The sequence below is a fragment of the Pygocentrus nattereri genome, chromosome 2 (assembly GCF_015220715.1).
Source record: "Pygocentrus nattereri isolate fPygNat1 chromosome 2, fPygNat1.pri, whole genome shotgun sequence".
Lineage (NCBI taxonomy): Eukaryota > Metazoa > Chordata > Actinopteri > Characiformes > Serrasalmidae > Pygocentrus > Pygocentrus nattereri.
The window spans coordinates 3,463,466-3,490,453 of NC_051212.1; the positions used below are offsets into that span (position 1 = coordinate 3,463,466).

At 39.4% G+C, this 26,988-nt stretch overlaps 2 protein-coding genes across 3 annotated transcripts in view; both read left to right on the forward strand.

Annotated features, from left to right (window-relative positions):
• The window catches only part of LOC108442752 (zinc finger protein 208-like), a 32,327-nt gene extending 19,668 nt beyond the window's left edge, over positions 1-12,659 (forward strand). Inside the window, exons 8-9 of the mRNA XM_037531948.1 lie at positions 5,987-6,457; positions 11,140-12,659. Coding sequence (XP_037387845.1) covers positions 5,987-6,457; positions 11,140-12,080 — 1,412 coding nt within the window. The 3' untranslated portion in view covers positions 12,081-12,659. The remainder of the gene's footprint in view (positions 1-5,986; positions 6,458-11,139) is intronic.
• Positions 1-26,988, forward strand: part of LOC108442753 (zinc finger protein 239-like) — a 31,312-nt gene extending 4,324 nt beyond the window's left edge. Inside the window, exons 3-7 of one of the 2 annotated variants that reach the window (XM_037544336.1) lie at positions 13,999-14,084; positions 17,158-18,070; positions 18,710-18,732; positions 22,140-22,305; positions 25,586-26,988. In XM_037544336.1, the coding sequence (XP_037400233.1) occupies positions 17,238-18,070; positions 18,710-18,732; positions 22,140-22,305; positions 25,586-26,684 (2,121 nt within the window). In that variant the 5' untranslated portion in view covers positions 13,999-14,084; positions 17,158-17,237 and the 3' untranslated portion in view covers positions 26,685-26,988. Of the gene's footprint in view, positions 1-13,998; positions 14,085-17,157; positions 18,071-18,709; positions 18,733-22,139; positions 22,306-24,703; positions 24,747-25,360 lie in introns of those variants that run through there. The other variant, XM_037544335.1, reaches the window with a different exon arrangement.

Consider the following 26,988-nt stretch of genomic DNA (forward strand, 5'->3'; position numbering starts at 1 on the left):
GTAATTGGAGCTGATAAAATGGATGATGATCCTCTTGCCTGCCCACAGAAAGCTGCTAATAGCAAAAAAAGTTCAAGCACCATAGCAATCGGTTGTGATGGTTTGATGATTCTAGGTATTCATGTAAATGATACTAACCTTACCCATCCATTACTTCAGGTGTTTCAGTATCATAAGGAAGACATTGTCTTAAAGATTACCCAGTGCTAAACTGCCTGCAGTTCAAACCTGTCGCCCATTTAAAACAATAAAACAAAAGCAGCTGAAATCCTATATAAAGCAACAGTGGGGAAATATTTCAAGTCAACAGCTTGGTCCCCTCAGTTCCCATTTAGAGTGTTAAAAGAAGAGGTGATGCAACACTATAAAATCTCATGCAAATATTATATTTCATACTGAGGTTTTTATTTACATTTTCCAAGGCATCCTGGCTTTTGGAAATGGGGTTGTATATAAAACCTTATACAACATGTTTTTTGTCAATGTAAAAAAAAAACACTTCACCATACAAAAAAACAAAAAGCACAAAATGGTTCTGTGTAAAACAAATAGACCTGTTCACTTTACTAAAGAACTGTTTAAGAAATATCTATTTAAGAGTGTTTGGGTACCGCATACCTGTACATCTTAAGAAGTCAAAGTTACTCTGGTACTCTGGCAGCGTAACGTCTCATAAAGAGATAAACATGGTGAGCAGGAAAATGATTTGTTTAGGTAGTTCTGTGATGCCCATGGCTGTGCCCCTGCGAAGGCTACCACATTATCAGATTGGCCCTTTTTCTACATTTAATCTTAGGAATGGAGATAGATCAAAAAGCCTTTTGAAACTACTGAGACCTGCACGTCAATGTCCTATAGCTAGTTCTGGCCATGCTCTCCTGGTGTGTGATGGACTCGGCTCAATCTTGATGGTGCCCTCTTCAGCCCAGATGGCAAATGCTTTACGCTTTTGGAATCCATTTCTGAAGGAAGACGACGGGTGATCTCCTCTTGCACTTTCAGGTAGGCTAATAATTTTGATGTTTTTCTGTCTACCTCTACCGTTTTCCAAGTTGTTTGAGGCTGTTGTGTTGACCACTTGATTGAGTTTCTCTGCTAGCATAGTTACAGTTTTGCTTGAAACTTCTTGAATGATCTATAGGACTAAAGGCATTTGTGGTTGCCATCTTGCCCTTTTCCTTGTTTATGTGTAGCAGAGGGACTTGGTATTTCTACTTTTTTACATATACATTTACGGCATTTAGCTGGTGCTCTTACCCAAAGTGACTTTCAAAAGTGCTTTATTGTCCTCTCAGACAGTGTAACCTAGGAAGTATAAATAGGTTAGTCCAACTTACCCTTGATTTCAGACACACCCAGAAATGGGTCTTCAGTTTACATTTGAAGATGCAAGGGAGTCTGTTCAGACAGCAAGTTTGTTCTGCCACCTGGGTGCCAGGACAGAGAAGAGTCTTGATGCTTGTCTGCCCTGCATCTTTGCATGTCAAGCCAAGCTGTATTCGAAGCTCGAAGGGTTCAATGAACAAATTGAGTTTTGACTGTTGCCATCAGGTAGGGGGAGGCTGGTCCATTTTTGGCCTTGTAGGCCAGCATTAGGTTTTTAAATCTGATATTGGAAGCCAGTGACGGTAACGCACCAGTTGAGTGATGTGAGAACTTAGGAAGACTGAAGACAAGCCATGCTGCTGCATTCTGGATCAGTTGCAAGGGCCTGATGACCTGCATAGGAAGACCAGCCAGGAGCATGTTAAAGTAATCAAGCATTAAGATGTCGAGACTGAACAAGCACATAGAGAGAAAGAGTTGAATCCTCCAGATGTTGCAGAGGAGAAACCTGCATAACTGATTCAGGTTCGCAGTATGAACTGAGAACAACAAATACTTATCCAGAATCACTCCAAAGCCTCTTGCGTTTTCAGGCAGAATGACCAAGGAGTCCTCGAATGATATGGCAAGTTCATGGTGATGACCTGTAGTTCTAGTGATGAAAAGCTGCACAGTCTTGCTAGGATTAAGCTTCAGGTTGTGATCGGTCCAGCCAGTCAGATGTGCTGAGATGCAACTGGAAATTTGAGTATCAGAAGATAGGAACCATATTATGTCATCGAGAGAATGCGTGCAGAGTAAAAAAGAGAAAAGGACCCAGCACTGAGCCTTGGGGGCACCAGTGGAGAGTCTGCATGGAGTGAATATAGACCACCTGATAAGAGTGCCCCTCCAGATAGGACTCAAACCACCTTCATGCAAAGCAAGTGATTCCAAGGTTGGTGAGGACAGGCAGCTGAATCTTATGGTTGACCATATTGAAGGGTGCAGAGAGGTTGTGAAGGATAAGAACAGATGACCATTTGGCTGATCTTGCTGCGTGGAGTCATTGTTGGTTTGAAGCCAGACAGGTTTGAGTGAAGGACCTGGTTCTGCATATGAGAGACAACTGATTATAGACTGCACATTCAGGAATTTTTGAGAGGAAAGAAAGGAGTGATACTGGTCAGTAGCAGCTGACATCAGAGTTGTCAAGTGTGGGCGTCAAGATGGGAACCACCCTGGCAGTGTTGGATGCTGATGGAACAAACTGCTCCTTGTCGTCAAATTATGTTGACAGTGATGAGGGACAGCAGAAATTGAATGAGCTGTGTGGAGGGGATGGGATCCAGTGGGCAGGTGCTTGGATTGTTAGATTTGAATAGCTGTAGGATGTAATCTGTGGAAAGACAAAATAGAACAGGGTAGAGAATGAAGCAGACAAGGCCTAATGGAGGAAGTGGAGACAGATGAAAAAATGGCAGTGTCTGTTAAACTTCTTAAATAAGGAGTCAAAATCCTCTGAGAAAAGATGGAGAAGGAGAGTTAAGGAGAGAGGAGAAAATGCTGAATAGCTTGCGTGAATCAGATCGGATGCTTCCAGTTTCCCTCTGTAGGGAGATGACTGTGCAGCAGTTACTTCAAATGAGAGCTTGGAAAGGATAAGTAAAAGCGAAGATCAGAGTCAAGGTGGGATTTCCACCTCTTTTGCTCAGCTTTTCTTGGTTCTTTCTGGTTGCTCTGGACCCTTGTCAGCCAAGGGGCAAGTGGGGAGGAGCATTCTGACCTGGAGGTGAAAGGACAAGAGGGATAATTGGAGTTGAGAGTGAAGAATGGGATGTATCTGTAGCCGTATCCAGGGAGAGAGGGAAAAAAAGGAGACAGGTTGAGGAAGGGTGGTGAGGATAGTTGAAGCAAGAGATTAGAAGGATGGAGTGCAGGTTGTGCAGATTGAAGGAAGAGCATGAAGGGTTGAAGTGCACAGGAAGAGTGTGAAAGAACATAATGATCTGAGCAGTGAGGAGGGGTTATGGTAATATCCAGTGCAGGAATGGGTCTGCTGAAGATCAAGTCCAGAACGTTGCCTGATGTATGCTGGAGGAGACTGGTTGAGGTTGAGGTCAACAGATGACAGTGGTGGGAAGCAGGATGACTGCAGCTTGTCCAATGGAAGGTTGAAGTCACGAAGGAGAATAAGTGGGGTTCCATTGATTAGGAAGAGACTCCAGAAACATGTCTGTTTCATCTATAAAGTTGCATAGAGGACAATGAGGTTGATGCATGACAATGATATGAAGTTCAGTGGGGAAAGGTAGTAACAGCATGTTACTCAAAAAAGGACATTGAACCATGAGAAAATTGGAGTAGAATGATTTCTGTTAGGCTTGGTTTCAGCATTGTGAGAAATGGACCTGCATGTTGGCAAGAAGCCTCTTGTTCTCAGGAAACCATCAAGCAGATGGGATGGAGAAATTATGAAATGCAGTGAGGAATGGAGAGTTGAGCATGGCAACTAGCTTGTGCATGCGCATGTTCCCGTTATAGTAGCAATTCATGTTTGGTAGGGATTGAGATGTTACAGTAAAACCATGCATGAGTGGTAACGTTCATGCTTGTAAATATTTATATATACATATACAGGAAATATATAGATTTCCTTTCATTTTCACCACGTTTTGTGAGTTTTTCAATTTTTGCATAATAACTCGACACATGTTTGACCAATGCTTTTAGTTAAGGTTCAAAAAGTTAAAAGTTAATTTCTGATAAACACTTGATATTTGATAGTTTGGTTTTTCATTCAACTTGAGGACTGTTTTTTGATTGTACACATAAGGACACAATAGCGTAACTTGCTCCATTAGCCCAACTCCATTGTGAAGTGATGCACTCCGGGTTTTCTGGAGTCAACATCAACTCTGGACTCCTGCTGCTGGCCCTGATGCTTTGACTCTAATTTTAACTGATGGTGCCAAAGTTGTTGATAGGTTTACACAGTTTAGAGTAGCTACAGATCATAGTGATGTGATTTTTTTTTTTTATTATTTTTTTTCTTCATTGATTTTATTTGAGTCATTGGTCAAGTGTCAACCCCAACATGTTGACTCTTGGAATCTACACCACATCATTTTCTAGGCTTTCTAGATGGCGACATTACTCTCCTTCACATGTTATTGTGCCAGATATCGCAAACTGGGTTCTTTTACAGGCCATCAAGGTATTTTTTTTTTTTTCCCAGTTTGGAGCCTTACAAGTAACATACACTGCAGAAATCTGAAAAGTGTCAAGGCAGAAACCGTGTTAATAGTCAAGAAATTATATAGCCATTAAAAGTGTATACAGCAGCTTATAGATTAATTGTTACTAGAACAGTGAAATATAGTTGTGCATATGTCAGAAAGTAAATGCAGCACTGCACAAATAACTTGCCACAATAAGGTCATGTGGATACTACACAACTTTCAGTCTCAGTCACTCTACTGCTTACATGAGATGACATTTCATGCTTGCAACCAGGTCGTCGACATAGCAGTATGCACACTATACAAATGATCTCAGAAGAGGCAAAGGGCAACTGACAGTAAAATAAGTGCGTCGCAGTAATAATCATGCAAATGTCTATCATGTGTCAAAGAATAAGAAACTTGCTGCAGATCTTAAATGATATGTTCATATATTCAACGTATATATAGTGTAATGTAAAAAATGTAAGTGATATAATATTTGTTTTGACCTATTTCATATTTTATTCTTTCCAGTCATCGTAATTTTAACACTATAAAGTTTGGTTAGCTGGGGGGGACTCTGCCTATGACCACAGCCAATTGTCAGTACAGTTATATGTAAATGTAAATATGAAACTGTATTGAAATGTAAATTTCTTCATCTCATAAATGAGAGACCTTCTGAAAATTGGCCGTGATAACAAGGCATATGGGCACATCCTGTAAATGCTTATGTTAATGTTGAAAACAATAATTTATAAACACTTTGCATAAATTCAGATGCACATTCATATAAAGATAAAGAATCAAATCAAGTATTGAATTTTGCTTATTCTTACATGTCCTAGTTATAACATGTGCTATATTAAAACTTGCTACTTTTGAGAGGTTTTTTTTTGACTGGTGCTCCGACGCAGATTCAGGGATGCAATTTTTTCCAACAGTGAATTGGATCAAATCTTTGTAAAACTGCTTGTGTTTGTTCACTCATGAATATTTATTCTCATGAATGCCTATGCTGTGTAGTACAAGGATCGCCCACAAAAGCAGCCGAGAAACACTGAACACCTGCTTTGTTTGTTTTTGCATTTCACAAATGAAACTCAATTTCTTTTTCTCCTCCAGAAATACATGAAAACCTGGTTCAGACACAAGTCATCTTCTGCTCTACGTGTCTGTCTTCCTATACAGTTTACTTTTACTCTGGCAAACACATCAGACGCCACTAATGGATGACCCTGCCGAGATGAAATCGGAAGAAATTAAATGTGAGAACATGGAATCCTTAATCAGCTCCGGTTCTCAGCCAACATCATCTGGTACATTTCGAATGCGGACAGATGAATGCAGCGAAAGAATCCACCACTGCTCTGCGTGTGGAAAGAGTTTTAATCAGCAGCGTGATCTCCAGCGACACCAGCGCATTCACACAGATGAGAAACCGTATCACTGCTCAGAGTGCGGGAGAAGTTTCGTTCTCCAGCGTAATCTTCAAGCCCACCAGTGCATTCAGACAGGAGAGAAACTGTACCACTGCTCAGAATGTGGGAAGAGTTTTACTCGTCCAAGTAGACTCGAGAAACACCAGCGAATTCACGCAGGAGTGACGCCACATTACTGCTCCAAGTGTGGAAAGAGTTTTAGAGATCCAAGCAATCTCAAAAAACACCAGCGCATCCACACAGGAGAAAAACCGCATCCCTGTTCAGAGTGTGGGAAGGGTTTTAGAGATACAAGTGCGCTGAAAAAACACCAGCGTGTTCACACAGGAGAGAAACCGTATCGGTGCTCAGAGTGTGGGATGAGTTTTAGTCAACAGAGTAATCTCCAAACCCACCAGCGCATTCACACTGGAGAGAAACCACATTACTGCCCGGAGTGTGGAAATAGCTACAGGCATGCTAGTTCTTTACAGAGACACAAATGCAGTAAAACAGAGGCAGAAGCTTATGAAATTTGTGCAACAGTTTAATTAACATTTTTCATTGTGTGATTATGTGAACATAAATGATGTAAACTGTACCTTTGCTGGATGCAAATCTCCAGGTTGGTGTTGTTGGTGAAAGCTGCCCTACAGTCTTAGAAGGAACTTCTGTAACTCACATCTCGGCACTTGTAGCAGATAAAATAGGGTATGGACAGCTGTTGACTGTCTTCAAACATCTACAGCAGAGTATGTGAGTGGAGCGGAGTGGCAGACATTTACATTCCTCACTCAAAGCATTTCTTTAATCGCTCCAATCTGGGCTCACACGCAAACTAGTCTGATCTGTTTTTGGGCTTGCCAGTGGTTTGCAACTTGTGCCAAGTCTTCTCTTGATTGTTGACCGTCCTGCACAATGTCACAGTTTACCTGTTTTGTGAGAAGCAAAGAACCTATTGATCAATATTCTGCCTGTCAAAATTAAATGCTCAGAATATTTTATGTTTTTGTGTGATTTATTTGTGTTGCGTTTGCTGTATAAATTCTTTAATGCTGGCTACAATATTATGGTCATAAATGCCACTTGAGGCACTTGTCTGTGTACAGTGCAGGACGCAAGTTAACCTGTCAGTTAGTTGTGGATTACAAATAGTTTTCAAATAAATTCTCTTTGAGTAAGCTGTTCTCATGAACTTAATCACAGTTTAGTTCATTAAATGTTGGATGTCAACCAACAAAAAGGTCTGCTATAATTCTTGTTTAGTACTGTCTTTTAAACACAAACTACCAGGAAAATTAAGTGAAGAAAATGTATGCACAAAGTAGGCAAAGGTCTACAATATGTAAGCGCTTATAATATGTACACTGTAAACAATGAGCACACTATATTGCCAAAAGTATTCACTCACCCATCCAAATAATTGAATTCAGGTGTTCCAGTCACTTCCATGGCCACAGGTGTATAAAGCCGAGCCCCTAGGCCTGCAGACTGCTTCTACAGACATTAGTGAAAGAATGGGTCGCTCTCAGGAGCTCAGTGAATTCCAGCGTGGTACCGTGATCGGACGCCACGTGTGCAGCAAGTCCAGTCGTGAAATTTCCTCACTACTAAATATTCCACAGTCAACTGTCAGTGGGATTATAACAAAGTGGAAACGATTGGGAACGACAGCAACTCAGCCACGAAGTGGTTGGCCACATAAAATGACAGAGCAGATGCTGAGGGGCATAGTGCACAGAGGTCATCAACTTTCTGCATTAAATCGCTACAGACCTCAAACTTCTTGAGCTGACTTGAAGGCCACATGAACAGCGTAGAGAGCTACATAGAATGGGTTTCCATGGCCGAGCAGCTGCATCCAAGCCTAACATCACCAAGCGCAGTGCAAAGCGTGGAATGCAGTGGTGTAAAGCACCTCCACTGGACTCTAGAGCAGTGGAGATGTGTTCTCTGGAGTGACCAATCACGCTTCTCTGTCTGGCAATCCGATGGACGAGTCTGGGTTTGGTGGTTGCCAGAAGAACAATGACTGCATTGTGCCAAGTGTAAAGTTTGGTGGAGGGGGGATCATGGTATGGGGTTGTTTTTCAGGAGTTGGTCTCGGCCCCTTAGTTCCAGTGAAAGGAACTCTTAATGCTTCAGCAGACCAAGAGATTTTGGACAATTTCATGCTCCCAACTTTGTGGGAACAGTTTAGGGATGGCCCCTTCTTGTTCCAACATGACTGCGCAGCAGTGCACAAAGCAGGTCCATAAAGACATGGATGAGTGAGTTTGATGTGGAAGAACTTGACTGGCCTGCCGTCCTGACCTCAACACCTTTGGGATGAATTAGAGTGGAGACTGCGAGCCAGGCCTTCTCGTCCAACATCACTGTCTGACCTCACAAATGTGCTTCTGGAAGAATGGTCAAAAATTCCCATAAACTCACTCCTAAACCTTCCTAGCCTTCCCAGAAGAGTTGAAGCTGTTATAGCTGCAAAGGGTGGGCCGACATCATATTAAACCCTATGGGTTAAGAATGGGATGTCATTCAAGTTCATATGCATGTGAAGCCAGAAAAGTGAATACTTTTGGAAATATAGTGTAAATACACAGTAGAAATTGGGCATTTAGAGGAGTGAAAAATACAGTTGATCTGAATGAGTAAGTTATGACATACATTGTCATTGTCAATAAAAATAACGTAACTCATGAACTGTTAGGTAAGCGGCATTTTAATTCTGTGGATTTCATATATTTTTTCTGGGTTCTCTGTTTTCCTCTCACAGTCCAAAGTCATGCAGTCAGGCCAATTGGAGATGCTAAATTGCCACTAGGTGTGATTATGCATGTATGTGTCTGCCTGCCTTGTGATGGACTTGTGACCTGTCCAGGGCGTATCCTGCCTTCCACCCAGTGACAGCTGGGATAGGCTCCAGGACAAGTGGCTTAGAAGATGTGTGTGTGTGTGTGTGTGTGTGTGTGAGTGGGTGATATAGAACATTGTCATCACTTTGTCACTGATCTAATGAACATTCTGCTGAGGTTTAAAACACACACACCCAATAATGAACTCTGTTTTAAAGTCACTTAGATATTTTCCTATTTAATCCAAATTTGAGGTCAGATCGTTTGACTGTTGTATAGAGCTTGCACTAGAGGTCCTCGATAACAGGAAACAGCACTGAGAATGCATTGGGTGGCTTTCATCGCCCACTGCAGTGCCTGGTCAGAGATGGAGCAGCTGCTGTACCACACTGTGAGTTGGTCAGAATACTCTTGATGGCACAGCAGTAAAAGCTCACCAGGTGTAGAGAGGATAGAAGAACTTTTCTCTGTTGTGCTTTTTTGACCAGGATGGAGAGGGCCCAAGAGAAGTCATCAGAGGTGTGCACACCCAGGTATTTGAAGCTAAATGTGTTCTCTTGCCAGCCTTTACATTTCCCGTGGTCTACAGCGAAGTCTGTGGTCTTCTTGATGTTGATAGGGATGAATATCAGAATTATATCGGCCAATATTGCTTAAAAAAATCAGACAAATGTTTAGATTTGACTGATATTTTGGAGCAGTGTTTGGTGATGTGTTTATTGTACTCTGTGTGCGCAGGTTGTCAATGTTTCCCACGCAACACCCAAGTTTTTTTCCCCCAATCTATTTAGAAATGATTTTGGCAACTTTTTCTTTTTGTCTATATAGTAACAGAACCAAATAAACTTTGTTTTTTCTCCAAGTACAAAATTATTTTTTTTATTTGATGATTCACTGTTTTTCTTTTCCCTTGCCAGAGGGCAAAATATGCTTTTTAAAAAGACCCTCTGTTAGGCTGTAATGTGACTTGCAAAAAGTCTCAGAAAACATTGCTCACACTGAAGAATTATGATTCAGTGTTTAACCCTGCTTTAATAAGGGGAAAGCCAAGTATTTGTATTAAAGGGGAAAACTGACATGAGAAACAGGTTAGAAATGGATCATTGTGTGTCTGCACATGATTTTCTTGCACATCACTTTCCAGACGCTGTAATGGTTGTTTAGGAAAAACCAAGGAAAGTCAGAGATGCTGATAAACCATGGCATATTTGTAAATACATGTTAGGTGTTATAATATTTGTAACTGACATATCTACATAGACTTGTAAATGACCCCCCAGGCCCGTGGCTATGCCTCAGCATCATAGTATCATCTAGGCGGACCTAGACCTATAACAGATAAACTATTGAGAATTATGTAATTTCGGTGGTCCTATTTTAATCAGCGTAACTTTTCAAGCCTTTGCGGTAGCTTTAGCGGCCTAGGAAACTCGCAGCCCAACACATGCATTGTACATATCACACGTGACACTACTCAGCCAATCAGATCTGTGCATTACGATGAGCACTGAGACTCGAGTGAGTGACGCCACACAGGGGAGGGACGAGGAGAGAAACAGCAGTCAGAGAGAAGTTATTTCACATGACGTGATCTAAAAAGAGAAAACTGACAGTAAATGTTGTTGAAATCTGACTGAACTGGACTTTATTTGATCTGATATTCAGTTATTGACTGTATAAGATGTTGATATTCCTACTCGGCTACTTCAGTAAACAGTATATGGCACTGCATTATAATGGAAGTTAGACATTATGATGTTCTGGACCTTCGCTAGAGGAAATTTTCTTTAACTGGAACTTACTGTATTTTAGCTAAATACCCCTGCTCTAGATATTGAGAGACAGGTTGTTATCAGAGTAATGTTCCAGCTTCTGGAGGGATCACTGAGAGACTGACTGACCAACAAAATCTCCAGACTTCAATCCCAGTTCTCAGTTTGGAACAGCAAGTAAAATGCAGAAAACATCCCTGCTATTGACAGAAGCTACTGTGAACTTTTATACAATTTTTTGTGTATGTAATATAAAAACGTTGTTACTTTTGGAGAGATCTTTATTTTATTTAGGGCTGGTGCTTGGACACAGACTCAAGGACAGAAGATATTTTCAGCAGTGAATTCTTTGAACGTTTGCAATAATTACGCTTCACGTTGTCTGTAAAACTGTTTTGCAAACTCACAGTCAAATTAAAAGCGGTCATCTGCAGCGCTGTTTAAACTGTGTAGTGCAGGGATCCTTCAAAAAACATACTGAGAACTGAATTAGAATCTCAGTTTTTGTTTGGTTCTTTGTATTTCACATTGGGTTTTGTTTTTCTTTTTCTCCTCCAGAAATGACATTCTGGTGCAAGTCGTCTTCTGCGCTACGTGTCCGTCTTCCTATACAGTTTACATTTACCTTCACAAACGCATCAGATGCCACAAATGGAATGCGCTGCAGAGCTGTCAGAAGAGACTAAATGCAAGAACACGGAATCTGTAATCGGCTCTGGTTCTCAATCAATATTTAGTACATCTCAAACACAGACAAATGAAAGCAATGAGAGAGTTCACCACTGTTCTGACTGTGGAAAGAGTTTTAATGAGCAGCGTGATCTCCAGCGACACCAGTGCATTCACACAGGAGAGAAACCGTATCACTGCTCAGAGTGCGGGAGAAGTTTTATTCTACAGCATGATCTACAGAAACACCGGTGTATTATTATAGAAGTCAAACCATTTTCCAGAGCAAGAAATAATCTCAAAAAACACCAGAACAGGGACAGGCAGCTGTACTGCTGCTCCGAGTGTGGGAAGAGTTTTACTAAACACTGTAATCTCAAATCGCATCAGCGCGTTCACACAGGAGAGAAACCGTATCGGTGCTCAGAGTGTGGGAAGAGTTTTACTCGTCAGGGGAGTCTCCAAGCGCATCGGCGGATTCATACAGGAGAGAAGCCGTATCGGTGTTCAGAGTGTGGGAAGAGTTTTAATCGTCAAAATAGACTTCAAACCCACCAGCACATTCACACAGGAGTGAAACCGTGCTACTGCCCAGAATGTGGCAAGAGCTTTAGAGATCCAAGTACTCTCAAAACCCACCAGCGCATTCACACAGGAGAGAAGCCGTATCACTGCTTGGAGTGCGGAAAGAGCTTTAATCAACAGAGTAATCTCCAGATCCACCAGCGCATTCACACTGGAGAGAAACCACATTACTGCTCCCAGTGTGGAAAGAGCTACAGACACTCTTGTTCATTACAGAGACACAAATGCATCAAGACAGGGGCAGAAACCTAAGATGTTTGTTCTGTTGAATGTGGTTGTTAATATTGACTAAATGCCTATATGGAAGCTGTGTGATTTAGTGTGTATATGATTGTAATTGTTATACCTAAACAGCTGTAAGTTTAATTCTGCATCTTTAGTTAAGTGTGATTTCTGAATTAAGCATGAAACAGGTGCAGGGATGGTGGGGGCGAATTTCATGGAATTCAGCCTGTTAATCTTGTACCGTGTCAGGAATGACCATGTGAAATATTTTCAGGACAGTAAGTTTAGTTAGTGTCTTAATGAATAAATCACTTTGTTCCCGCTTTAGGGTTTTGAGCATTTTCTCCCTTCCCATTGTGCCTGGCAGATCTGAGAGATAATGAGGTCAAATGTCTAGAACTGCTGTACACCGATGGAGAAACATGGCTAGGCATGAGCCTTAAACTTATTTTCATTTAGTATACTCTTGAAAATGGTGGTTCTTCAAGGGTTCTTGAGTAAACACAGTAGTTCTTTATAAAACCATGAACACTCAAAGAGCCATTTGCAAGGCTCAACCGATTCTTGGCACAATGAAATGGTTATTCAGGTTGATGGAGTTGTGTTATATATGGTTCTATATAGAATTTTTTTGAAAAGGGTTCTTATCAATAGAATCCTTTTGGTGCCATATAGAACCCTTTTCCCAAAAATTTGTGTCTATACATAAAACAACTATAATAATAATATCTAACACAATTTCCATTAGTCTGAAGAACTATTTCACCAGGCAAGGAATGATTTAGACATGCAAATGTTTTTGAGTGTTCATGATTCTATATAGAACCATTGTCATTACTGAAGAACCCTTGAAGAACCATCTTTTTTTTAAGAGTAACAGCATGCAGTAAGTTGTTGAAATGGAGATAAACCAGCTTTAACCAGTATATATCTTTTGCAGTGTTATGAACTGCCTATGAAATATTTTGGTTCCCCGTTTTTCTACTGTTTTAATGTTGTTAAATGAAATCAATTTCTGTAATTATCAAACTCCACTGAATAAATCTGATGCAGTTTGGAATCAATGACTGACTTTTATTAATAAAGATGTGACGGGCTTTAGAGGGAACGGACAGTTTAGTGAACTAACTTAAATAATTTGTCCTTTTTTTTGCAACTGTAAACTACAAGCGGCACTCTGTTTACTGAGGAGAAGCTCCTCCATTTGGTTTGTAGTTCATATTAATTTGCCAATGCATACTTACAATAACATACAATGTTGTAGTTGCATCTCTGTCTGATTTCATCTTTGTTTTCACTACACTGCCTGTCATCCATTCACCAGTCAGAGTTAACCATGGGTATCTTAACGGAGTGCTTTGGTATTAGAAAGCCTGAAGTGTTCCAGCATCCACCGCAGGTTCTCTCTAAGATATGGTGTATGTTTTTAGGTATGAGGGGAAAATCATTCATTCAGGCCTTGAAACAGTCTGTAGTTTTTCTAGGGGCAGCTTGTCGACTCAGTCAGGGCCAATGTAGAAGACAACTGATTACATAGGCCTTTACAAAAGTTAGCACACAACGCTTCATTCACTTCATTCATGCACTCATCAGACCATAAACTAATGAACAAACTTCCCTTTTGTTTTTGCAGAACATGCGACATCCCAATGGGGGCTTTTTATGTAAATACTAATGAGTTAAACTTCAAGTAAATTTAGAAATATGTTTGGAGCCATCACTGTATTGATATGTGTCTCGCCACAAACTCATCTGTGATATTTTGTCATATTGTGTGATATGATCAATATTGTGATATGGATGACATGATATTGTGTCGATGTTTGGAGCACACCCTACTTATGGCCTGGTGGTTCGCTCTATCTTGAAGAAGATTGTTCTTGATATCTTACTCGCTCTCCAAACATATTATTTTTACTTAATAATACTTTTTTTTAATTTATAGGTTACATTAAGTCACCCTGCAGCACACATCTGGGATCGTTGTGGAACCGTCTGTCCTCCAGAAGGTGATTCCTATAGACACTCCTGGTGAGTATGCACACTCTTAAGAGTGTACAATACATATTTTTTTCTGTATAATGTCTTTAGAGCTCCTTTTTTCTTATACAGGCTGTAAAGATCACTCTGCACTTATCTAGTGTTAGTGATGGAACGAGTCTCCCTCTCCTTTATCATAGGCGAGTTTCCTTTTGATTCTGGTCCATTGCATACACAAGGATGTACACTACACCTTCTAAGAAATAAATAAAAAAAAACATTATGTTCAAAAGATGTAAAGCACTCAAAACTAATGCTCAAGGATGATGCCAATATTACAGTCATGGCCAAAAGTTTTGAGAATGACACAAATATTATATTTTCACATGATCTGCTGCCCTCTGGTTTTTATGTGTGTTTGTCGGATGTTTTTATCACATACAGAAATATAATTGCAATCATATTATGAGTAACAAAAGCTTTTATTGACAGAATGAGTTAATGCAGCAAGTCAATATTTGCAGTGTTGACCCTTCTTATTCAGGACCTCTGCAATTCTCACTGGCATGCTCTCAATCAACTTCTGGACCAAATCCTGACTGATAGCAGTCCATTCTTGTACAATCAATGCCTGCATTTTGTCAGAATTTGTAGGTTTTTGTTTGTCCACCCTTCTCTTGATGATTGACCACAAGTTCTCAATGGGACTAAGATCTGGGGAGTTTCCAGGCCATGGACCCAAAATCTCTATGTTTTGTTCCCTGAGCCATTTGGTTATCACCTTTGCTTTATGGCAAGGTGCTCCATCATGCTGGAAAAGGCATTGTTGATCACCAAACTGCTCTTGGACGGTTGGGAGAAGTTGCTCTTGGAGGACATTCTGGTACCATTCTTTATTCATGGCACTCACACCTGCCTGCTGCCATTCCTGAGCAAGCTCTGCACTGCTGGTAGCCCGATCCCGTAGCTGAAACACTTTTAAGAGACGGTCCTGGCGCTTGCTGGTCTTTCTTGGGCGCCCTGGAGCCTTTTTGGCAACAATGGAACCTCTCTCCTTGAAGTTCTTGATGATGCGATAGATTGTTGACTGAGGTGCAATCTTTCTAGCTGCGATACTCTTCCCTGTTAGGCCATTTTTGTGCAGTGCAATGATGACTGCACGTGTTTCTTTAGAGATAACCATGGTTAACAGAAGAGAAACAATGATGCCAAACACCAGCCTCCTTTTAAAGTGTCCAGTGGTGTCATTCTTACTTAATCATGACAGATTGATCTTGTCCTCATCAACACCCACACCTGTGTTAATGGAGCAATCACTGAAACGATGTTAGCTGGTCCTTTTAAGGCAGGGCTGCAATGAAGTTGAAATGTGTTTTGGGGGATAAAGTTCATTTTCTAGGCAAATATTGACTTTGCAATTAATTGCTGTTAAGCTGATCACTCTTTATAACATTCTGGAGTATATGCAAATTGCCATTATAAAAACTGAAGCAGTAGACTTTGTAAAAATTAATATTTGTATCATTCTCAAAACCTTTGGCCATGACTGTACATGTTAAAATAAAACCATGTGCAACATACTAAGAAATTGTAATATTTAATGACTAGGCTATCATACTGTCAAATCATGTAGGTGGCCAAGTCAGTTGGGTCACAGATTGTCATTTCTGCAGCAATTAGGATTAAAGAAAACATATTATGATTATCTCTCTTGTGCGTTTCACATTGATCAGCCGTAACATCAAAACCACCTTGTTTCTACACTCATTGTCCATTTTATCAGCTCCACTTACTGTATAGCTGCACTTTGTAGTTCTACAGTTACAGTCCATCTGTTTCTCTGATACTTTGTTTGACCCATTTCACCCTTTTCTTCAATGGTCAGAATTCCCACAAGACCATATTTATAATAATAATATAAGGTATTATTATGTCCTTAAGCAATTAGTGAAGAAACCTGCTGATAGACTGATAATTAGCAGAGAATTTGATACAGCCTTTCTTACTTGGCATATTCTACCCCTGCTCATGAAACACAGAAACAGTGTTTAGTGGTTGTACACAGAGTGTGAATTATACAGTGATGTTCCAGTTGGTCTGTATTATTGATTTGAATGAATAAATGATGGCATGCACAGTCCAGAATAATTTGTGTATCTGAATAATTAGGTAAGCAGCATTTTTATGCTGTGGATTTCCTATGCAACATAGAGGTTAGATATCTAAGTAAATATTGTTAGAACTTCAGCAGGAAGTCAGTAGACAAGATTTTCTGTTTACTTGCTGTCATTATATACAACTTCATCACCACATTCTGATAGGGTTTAAAGTACAGAGACTCCCAATAATGAACCTTGTTTCAAAATCACTTAGATCTTTTCCTTTTGCTTGCTTTTGTCTTGAGCATGAAAAGGTGTTTATTACTTAATTGTGACATGCAGTTTTTCCTTTGCCACATAGCTGTCACTTTAAATGTGTTCATTTGGATGTGGGGTGTTGGGAGTAAAGAGGAACACCAGTCAGGGATGGTTTTAAATTTTGCCTTAAAAAGCTGAAGCATCTCGGACTTTGGGAGAGATTCCGCATTGGCTCCTGGGTCTCTGCAACAAGGGCTTTTAGCGCCATCTTTCATTTTAAATAAAGTTGTTCATGTTTAAATCCAGCTAGTGTCTACAGAGCTTTCATCATCCCACCTACACAACTGAGAATAAACAACACATTAACATATGAACACTTTATTTTTGCTGTATCAAGACATCACTCTATCAAACTGAATACTGAATTCTGTGTTTTTAGACCCCTATACTTTTAGATGAAGCTGTTTTAGTGTGCTACACATATTTTCATGTATTTTACACAATAAGTTGCTGCATTTGAGAATGCTGAGATACAGATTCAGGGAGTCCACAGGGGATTGTATAAAATATTGTGATACTTAGGCCTCATCTTACTCTGTATAACCACTTTCAGTCAACTGAGAAAAACCGATCATTTTTTGTAATTTGTTTATTTTCATTACTAACTACAGTTTGTAATGCAGGGATACCTCACAAAAGGAAACCACTGATTTAGTTTGTTTATTTTGAATATTTTACTAAATATTATTTTTCTTTTCCTTCTCCAGAAACACATGACATCTTGGTGCAAGGTGTCTTCTGCACACATCAGTACTTTTACCTCTGCAAACACATCGGATGCCAAAAAATGGAATACGCTTCAGAGCTAAAATCAGAAGAGATTAAGTATGAGAATATGGAATACTTAATCAGCTCCAGTTCACAGCCAACATCACCTGGTACATCTCAAACACAGACAAATGAAAGCAATGAGAGAGTTCACTACTGCTCTGACTGTGGAAAGAGTTTTAAAGAACAACGTGATCTCCAGCAACACCAGTGCATTCACGGAGGAGAGAAACCGTATCACTGTTCAGACTGTGGGAGAAGTTTTATTCTACAGCATAACCTAAAGAAACACCGGTGCGTTATTATAGAAGTTGAGCCATATTCCAGAGGAAAAAATCATCTAAAAAATCATCAAAACAGAGAAAAGGAGTTATATGACTGCTCAGAGTGTGAAAAGAGTTTTACTACACATAATAATCTTCAAGCCCACCAGCGTGTTCACACAGGAGAAAAACCATATCGGTGTTCTGAATGTGGGAAAGGTTTTACTAGACAGAGTAGTGTCCAAATACACCGACGCATTCACACAGGGGAGAAGCCGTATCACTGTTTAGAGTGTGGGAGGAGTTTTACTCGGCAAAATAATCTCCAAACACACCAGCGCATTCACACAGGCGTGAAACCGTATTACTGCTCAGAGTGTGGGAAGAGCTTTAGAGATCCAAGTACTCTCAAGAAACACCAGCGTATTCACACAGGAGAGAAGCCGTATCACTGCTCAGAGTGTGGGACGAATTTTAGTCAGCAGATTCATCTTCACCTTCACCAACGCATTCACACAGGAGAGAAACCACATTACTGCTCAGAATGTGGGAAGAGCTACAGGCATTCGAGTTCTTTACAGAGACACAAATGCATTAAGACAGAGCCAGAATCCCACTAAATTTTTGTGGCAATTTAATAAACAGTTTCATCTGTTTATTTAAGTTAATATGATGTAAATTGTTTTTATATGTATGTTTAAGTAAAGGCAGAAAAAGAGAATGGTAGATGCAGGTCTCCAGAACAGGTTGGTGACCACTGTCCTACAGTCTCAGGAATTTCTGTACCCTTCTACAGTAGAAGAAGATGAAGTAAATAATGATAGTGATCACCAAGCCTGGTCCTGGAATGCTACCTTGCTGTGGAGTCTGGTACACAATCTGCCACATCTGTTCCAGCTAACTATCTTCAGAAGTCATGCAGTTAAATGTAGGTTGGAACTATAGGAAGGTAGATATCCAGGAGGAGGGCTGGTGACCTTTGGGCCATGGATACCTGATGTCATTTTGGCTCCAAATACACTACATGAACAAAAGTATTGGGAAACATACACATTCCATCTACAGGAACTCCTGGGCTCAGTCATGCTGGAACAGAAAGTATTCTTCCCCAGACTGTTCCCACAAAGTTGTAAGTGAACAATTGTTCCCTTCACTGGAACTAAGGGTTCTAGACCAACCCCTGAAAAACAGCCCCATAGCATCATCCCTCCTCAACCAAACTTTACACCCAGACTCATTTTGTGCACCTGTGTGTCTAAAAACATTGTTTTATTCTTTAAAAAGTGCAGTGATCCTGAGGTCGCATGAAACATCTTGTGGCCGCATGGTAAGAGACATTGGTATCAGCAAAGTAGACCAAGAAAGTACATACGGTCTCAATGTAATATGGTTATTATATATCTATAGAGAATTTATAATTTGTACTTGGAGGATACAACCCTGTCTAAAAAAAGCTGGGTTGTTGTGCAAAATTTAAATAAAAACAGAATACAGTGACATGGAAATCATTTAAACCCTATGTGTATATATATATATATATATATATATGTGTTTCAAAAAAGATGGGACAGGGCAACAAAAGGCTGTTAAAGTTTTGTAATGCTAAAAAAAAAACCTCACAACTAATTAGGTTGATTGGCAACAGGTCAGTAACATGACTGGGTATAAAAACATCATCCCAGAGAGTCTTTCAGAAGTAAAGATGAGAAAGGGATCACCACTCTGTGAAAGACTGCACCATTAAATAGTGCAACAAATCAAGAATGATGTTTGTCAGTTATGTAGTCAGTATTGGCCAAAAACCAATATTGACTGGCCGTGATCTTTGGGCCTTCAGACAGCACCTCATTAAAAACAGACATGATTCTGTAGTGGAAATCACTGCATGGGCTCAGAAACACTTCAGAAAACCAGTGTCTGTGGAAACAGTTCATCACTGCACCTACAAATGCAAGTTAAAACTCTACCCTGCAAAGATGAAATCAAATATAAACAGGATCCAGAAACACTGTCACCACCTTCTCAAATTCAAAATGGCCATTTATTTTTCGAATAACATTTCTCAGTTTCAACATATGTTGTCTTTTTTTAAAATCATTTTCAATTAAATATAGAGTTTAAATGATCTGCACATCATTGCATTCTGTTTTTATTTACATTTTGCACAGCATCCCAACTTTTTGGGTAATGGGGTTGTGCAAAAGATGTAAGATTAAAAAAAGATAAAAGCTATTACTCATTTTGGAGCTGGTGGAAAAGTTGAGTTGCAGGACAGGGCCAGACATGTACACATTACTTTAATCTCCAAACTCCAAGTACCCAGCTGGAGCACCATGGATGAGAGTCTGAGAGTTCTTTATTTCTTAGTACAGCTACAAAAAATCAATAGGGAGGAAAGTGAAATAAATATGGATCTTTTTGCAATGTTATCATTAAATTCAATATTTTTCTTTCTCCACACTTTTTCTTCTATTTTAATACACTGTTTTGTAAATCGCTCATAAAGGTTTTTCATGAATAATTCTGATATGCAATGTGAAATAAAGGGATTCACTTGTTTTATGAAAGGTGTGATGTGGTTTTGGAGTGACTGGATAGTTTAATGTACTAACATTAGCTACTTTATTGGTTTTGGCAATTATGACCGACAATTGACATTATGTTCACTGTTGAGTAATTTCCCATTTGCTTTAGCTGATTTTAATCAGCCAAAGTAGACTCACAATGAGATATGAGGCACGTTAAATCTGATATCAACTACGCTTAGAAAAAAATCATTCTTATAAGCCACTATACTACTCAACCCAAACTCCATTCACCAGTCATGCCATCACCAAGTGGGAGAGCATACGTCCTTGTCTTCTAGGACGTCCTTTTGGGACCTGCCCGACATGCCTGACCAGGATTTCTGAATTATCTAAAATGTCTGAAATTTGGCTTTGCTTTCATGTTCTCATTTCCTTTTACAATCTGCCCAGGAGGACAGCACTGTCCTCCTTTTTGAAAACCAAAATATGGTTGCCCTAGTTACAAAGGACATCTTAAGTGCATGGTTTGGCACCAGAGAGCATGGTGCATTCCCTATCAGCTAGCAGCATCCACCATAATTTCACTGTAATATATGATGTGTTTATTACTTTTAAGGTTAAGAGGTGAAAATCAGGCCATGAAAGGGCTTGTAATTTTTTAAAGGTCAGCATGCTGATCAATATTGAAGATGTACAAGGCTGTGGTGAATTTCTGAATTTATTTAACCAGTAATTAAGCTCTGGCTTGGTTGACGGTGTTAAAATGTCACTAATATTGGCTACCAATGCTGAAGTAGCACCAAAGTTTAGACTCTTTCGTCACTTCCTCTTAAAAAACCACCCCGCACCTGTAATGCAACTGTAAACAGGGTTGCAAATACATTTTAATTTTGGCAGGGACAGAGTATGACGATGAAGAAATGCAATTGCAAATAGACGACTGTTATTCTCTGTTTTAATGTGTCCGATTAAGATCATTATGACAATGAAAATGAAATGGCATTTTAAAAACAGCATATCAACTTCCATCGCTGCTGACCAGCATACCAGCATCCAAAACCATGCTAGTCTTGCTGGTGACCAGCCATGCTGGTCTATGCTGTTTTTTTAGTACAGCTGCTTTCCCATATTAACTTTAGCCATTATACCCCAAAATGCTAACATAAATACAAACAATGCATTTGAATTTGAATTATGTCAGTAATAATGCACACTCACGTTGGAAATGCATTTGTTAATATACAACTGAATTGGCAAACCTGCATTTAGATTTGAAGAAAGGCCAGAATATGAATATGTTTGCATGCTTTGAAGCAAGCTCATTGTGTTTAATGAAATGAAAGATAGAAATAGTTTAATTAGTTTTCCTGAAGTTTTCACCAGGTTTGTTAGACCTTCTGCTTCTAAAGTGATAGTAAGAGGATAGTGGAACACTGCTGGCCTGCTGATGGCAAAGCTGGCTGTCCACTGGTGGTTTGCTCAGCGTTTTCTGGGTGGCCCACCGGTGGTTAATCAGAGTAATAGACAAAATTCCACTTCATGTTCCTCTCACAGTCCAATTTACTTATTTTTTCCTTCATTCCTTTCTTTAGTTATACCTTGTAATATAGTTTCGTTAAGTATTTTAACACAATATTTTAGCACAGCGTCAGCAACACCATTTTCTATAAAATAATTTTATATTAGACCATGGCATTATTTTTTCTCTCAGTTGTTTATAGTATTTATTTTAGCTTGTTTTCTAAAATAAAAGGCTAATGCTAAGGCTTTGTATTTAAAATCTGTTTGGGGAGATTAAAAACTAGACTGAGAATAAATTTGTCTGCAAACTCATCAAATGCCACTCAAATGGACTACATCACATGAGAATATGGCAGCCAGAAGTTCAAGTACTCAGCAAACATCATCTGAAACGCTCTGCACTAAAACATGAACCCAGAAAAACAGAAGCAAATTCACAGAATTCACCACTGCTCTAAGTGTGGAAAGAGTTTTAAGCAACAGAGCTGTCTACGAACACCAGCGCATTCACACAGGAGTTGAGTTGTTTCACTGCCCAGACTGTAGGCAGAGTTTTACAAGACAGGAATCTGCAGCTACACCAATGCACTCATACAGGAGACAAACCAGATCACTGCTCAGGATGTGGGAACAGCTTCAGTAGACTTAATCATTTCCAAGCACATCAGCGCATTCACACAGGAGAGAAAACGCATCACTGTTCAGAGTGTGGAAAGAATTTTAGTCAAAAGGTTAGTCTCCAAACCCACCAGCGCATCCACACAGGAGGGAATCCGTATTACGGCTCAAACTGCAGGAAAAGCTTCAGGCATTTGAGCAACTTAAAGAGACGCAGATGCTTTAAGACAGAAGCAGAACTCTAGGACATCTGTGAATAGATGTAATCTGTTTAGAATTTTTTCATATTCATGTTTAAATGGCTTTCAATGAAGGCAGATCTTCATATCAAAAACCATCCTGTCTTGTTTTGCATTTTCTCATATCCAGAATATTAGTATAACGAAACATATTTTATTAATATAGTACACTTGTACTAACTTGGCCATGTTTCTTCTTCTGTTATTATTGAAATACATTTTAGTGATGTCAGAAATAGGAAATGGTTCTATTTAGAAACATTAACACTTTAAGAATCATTTGCATGCTTAAATGATTCTTTGTATGGTGAAATGTTTCTTCAGATTGATGGAGAATGTGTTGGATATGGTTTAATATAGAGCTTTTTAAAATAGTTCTATCATAGACCAACTGAGCATTGCATCAAGGTGCAAAATACAGGGGCTCCTGGGGGGTATGGGACCCGATCAGTTAGCCGCTTAAGTCCCTTGAATGTCTCAAAATCATTTAACTAATGAAAAGTACTTGGAGATAAACTTATGATATTATGTTGTCCGTTAAGGAAAAATAGACGCACAAATACAAATTTAGGGAAATGTCACTGTTTAACTGTTTCACCCACAATCAGCGAGCTTCTGTCTTTACCATTCTTAAGTAATTAGAGATGCAGCAATGGTCTGCCTCATGGTGGTCCTGTAGCAGATTGGTTCACCCAATTGGTGCTCTGTAACCTAATAACTGTAACTATGCCTGGGATACCTCTACAATTTGCTTTTGCATATTTGTAAGTCTGAAAACTTGCCCAGTTTCCCCAAGAGCCTGGTGGAAACAACTGCTATAGAAAACAAAAGAGATATGTAAGATCTCACTTAATGTCTGGAAAAGCGCGTAACCAAACTAGAAAAGAGCATTTCTAGAAGAATTGTTGAGCCGAACATTTTGTTGCAAGTGAAGCATGTACCAGCACTGTGGGTGAGTTAGCAGCCAGCCAACTTGAGAACCTCCAGAATACCAGGGGATATTTTGAATATTGCATCGTGTTTTATATTAAGTTTTGAATTTTATTTTTATTTTTCCTTCAGAAATGAATAACCTCCTGGTGTGGATCTTCTCCTCTACGTGTTCATCTTCATACACTCTTTAAATTTACGTCAACATACACCCCAGGAGGAACCACCAAAAGGAAATACACCATACTGCTGAAATCAGGACAGTATATATGAGAGTATGGAATCCAAAATAAGCTCAAGTACTTGGCAAACATCCACCAGTGCTCTCCGCACTAAGAGAACTCCAAGTTTTTAATAAATTTAAACTTGCAAATAAATCTTAAACAGAAACTTTGCTTCTTCGCAAAATGTCATAGCCACTCAGTTCTGCAATTGTGAAATTCTGAAATTGTTTGCCCTTGTTTTGTGCTTTTGATCATTTTAATCAACATCAGCGCCAGACGAATTAATGACGTTCTATTAAAAGATTGGTTTATTTTCACCTAAAATGAGTTGATGAAATGAGTCTTAATACAAAAATGATAACAGGACATTAGAGCCATAATTAATCTTTTAGTACTTTTACTTTTGATACTTAAGTACATTTGAAGGCAAATACTTTGGTACTTTTACTCAAGTGGAGGTCTAAAGGGAGGAACTTCTACTTTTACTGGAGTAATATTTTACCTAGGGTACCTCTACTTTAACTCAAGTACATGGTTTGCGGACACCACTGGATTAGAACAGAGAAACAGTTAACTACTAAGGAAGATATAGTTTTTCCAGATTAGGTTCACAATTATGCAAAGTCTTCTGAATCAGATTTCTTTGACACCCCATCACCTGAAACCCTCTGACAAGCACCCAGCTGCAAAGTCACTTGCTCTGATGAGATATATTTTGGTAGCACTCAAGAACATTGGTAAATTGCAAGATAGTGCCTTGTCTAAAATTCAGTCTGTGGAAAATTAAATAAAAAAAAATACTGCAATCTTACCTCTTCAATAGAACTTTCCAGGTGTATTAGATGTGAGCTATTTCCAGGATAGCTGTGTTGTTAATGTTTATGTTTAAACTTTCTGACTGTTTACAGAATGTGACGCATTCTTTATGTGCTTATCTAATTTTTCATGTTTCTCACTTAATGTTCAGGGATTCTCACAAAGAGATGTTTACCTATTTAAGTACATCTGTAATGACAACCAAAAATGTACAGTGCCTTAAGTGGGGTAATAAGAATCTTGTACAGTCATGAGACTCAACTTTCAAGAGACACAGCAAGTATGGATGTACACTTTAAAAAAAGATTGATGAGTGAAAGATGAATGCTGGGATAGGCTCCAGCACACAGAAGCTGCATTACTGAAGGCAAGGAGGCGTTCTTCACTATGTTGGTATCGTTTTTCGCTAAAGAAGAAGCAGAGAAAACGCTATAAACAGTACATTTGGGGAAAATAGGGAAGAATGTGAACTAGTGTAGAAGTAAGGGTTAATGCAGTAAAAATGTGTTGCTAATATGGATTGAAAACGATTTGTAACAAGCAGGCTATGACAGTGTTTTTTCTTTCTTTTTAGATTAACTGGATCTAAAAATACATTTAGACATTTAATTCACAATCACAGGCCATACAATTAAACTACTGAAAAAGCCAGAATGCTTTTCATGGTCTGAGCTGCTCCGGGACAGGTTCTGGTTTAGCTGGTCACCCCATCATGGTCCTGATGGTTAACCAGCATGCCAGCATCCAAAGCACGTTTTTGCTGGTGACTAGCCTTGCTGGTCTGTGCTGACTTTTCTAGGCTTGCCATTACTGAGTAAACCTAAATGGAACAATAGACTGTATTTTGACTATTTTGAAATAGATTCATACTTGAATGCAGTGAACACTTGTTATTCTTTCTTTCATTTTCTCTTTAATAAAAAAAATATATATCGTAACCACTGAGAGAGAGATCACTGTGTTTAGCATTGTTTTGAATATTGTTTTCCTTCTACTTCTTTAGAAATAAGTGACCTACCAGTGTGGATCTTCTCCTCTACATGTTCATCTTCATACACTGTCTAAATTTACCTCCACAAACACTTCAGGAGGGGCCAAAAAAAGGAAATACACCATACCGCTGAAACTAGGACAGTATATATGAGAGTATGGCATCCAAAAGAAGCTCCAATACTCTCCACACTAACACATCTCACAAACAGACAAAGGAAACTAAAGACAACGTGAGAACTCATATCTGCTCAGACTGTGGAAAGAGTTTTAACCAGCTGTGTAATCTCCAGCAACACCAGCGCATTCACACAGGAGAGAAGCCTTATCGCTGCTCAGAGTGTGGGAAGTGTTTTACTCAACAGGGTCATCTCCAAACGCACCAGCGCGTTCACACGGGAGAGAAGCCGTATCACTGTTCAGAGTGTGGGAAACGTTTTCCTGTCAAAAGGCTTCTCCAACTACACCAGTACATTCACACGGGAAAAAAGCCATATCAGTGCTCAGAGTGTGGGAAGAGTTTTACTCAACGGAGTCATTTCCAAACTCACCAGCGCGTTCACACTGGAGAGAAGCCGTATCTCTGTTTAGAGTGTGGGAAAAGTTTTACGGCCAAAAAGCTTCTCCAACTACACCAGCACGTTCACACAGGAGAAAAACCATATCACTGCTCTCAGTGCGGGAAGAGTTTTACTCAACAGAGCCATCTCCAAAACCACCAGCGCATTCACACTGGAGAGAAACCGTATTACTGCTCCAAATGTGGGAAAAGTTATACTCTACACAGTACTCTCCAAAAACACCAGCGCGTTCACACAGGAGAGAAACCCTATCACTGCTCAGAGTGTGGGAAGAGTTTTAATCAAAAGGTTAACCTACAAATTCACCAGCGGATTCACACAGGAGAGAAACCATATCACTGCACAGAGTGTGGGAAGAGCTTTAATCAGAAGATTAATCTACAAAAGCACCAGCGCATTCACACAGGAGAGAAACCGTATCAGTGCTCAGAATGTGGGAAGAGTTTTACTCTACAGAGTAATCTCCAAACCCACCAGCACATTCACACAGGAAAGAAACCGTATAACTGTTCACAGTGTGGGAAGAGTTTTACTCTACAGAATTACCTTCGAAAACATCAACGCATTCACACAGGACAGAAACCGTTTAACTGTTCACAGTGTGGGAAGAGTTTCACTCTACAGAATTATCTCCAAAAACACCAGCGCATTCACACAGGACAGACAGTGTGTTACTGTTCAGACTGCAAGAAGAGTTTCAAGCATTTGACAAGTTTACGGAGACACAAATGCATTAAGAAGGAGGCAGAAACCTGACACCTTTGTATCAGTTTAATAAACATAGCTTTTCTGTTTTTTTTTTTTCATGTACATGTACAGAGTTGCATTCAATTTTTCATATTTATGTCCTAATATCTGATGAAACCAATTAATATTGTAAGATTGAACATCCCGACTTGTACATGTACATTAACTATCAACCCATAATTTTAAGGTTTTAATTTTTATTGCTGTTTATTAAGTTCCTTATGAGTTAAAATTAAAGCATGTTATAGAGGTGGTCAAAGTGTTGGTGGTAAATGTCATGTAATTCAGGTTATTAAAATCTGACATCAAGTCA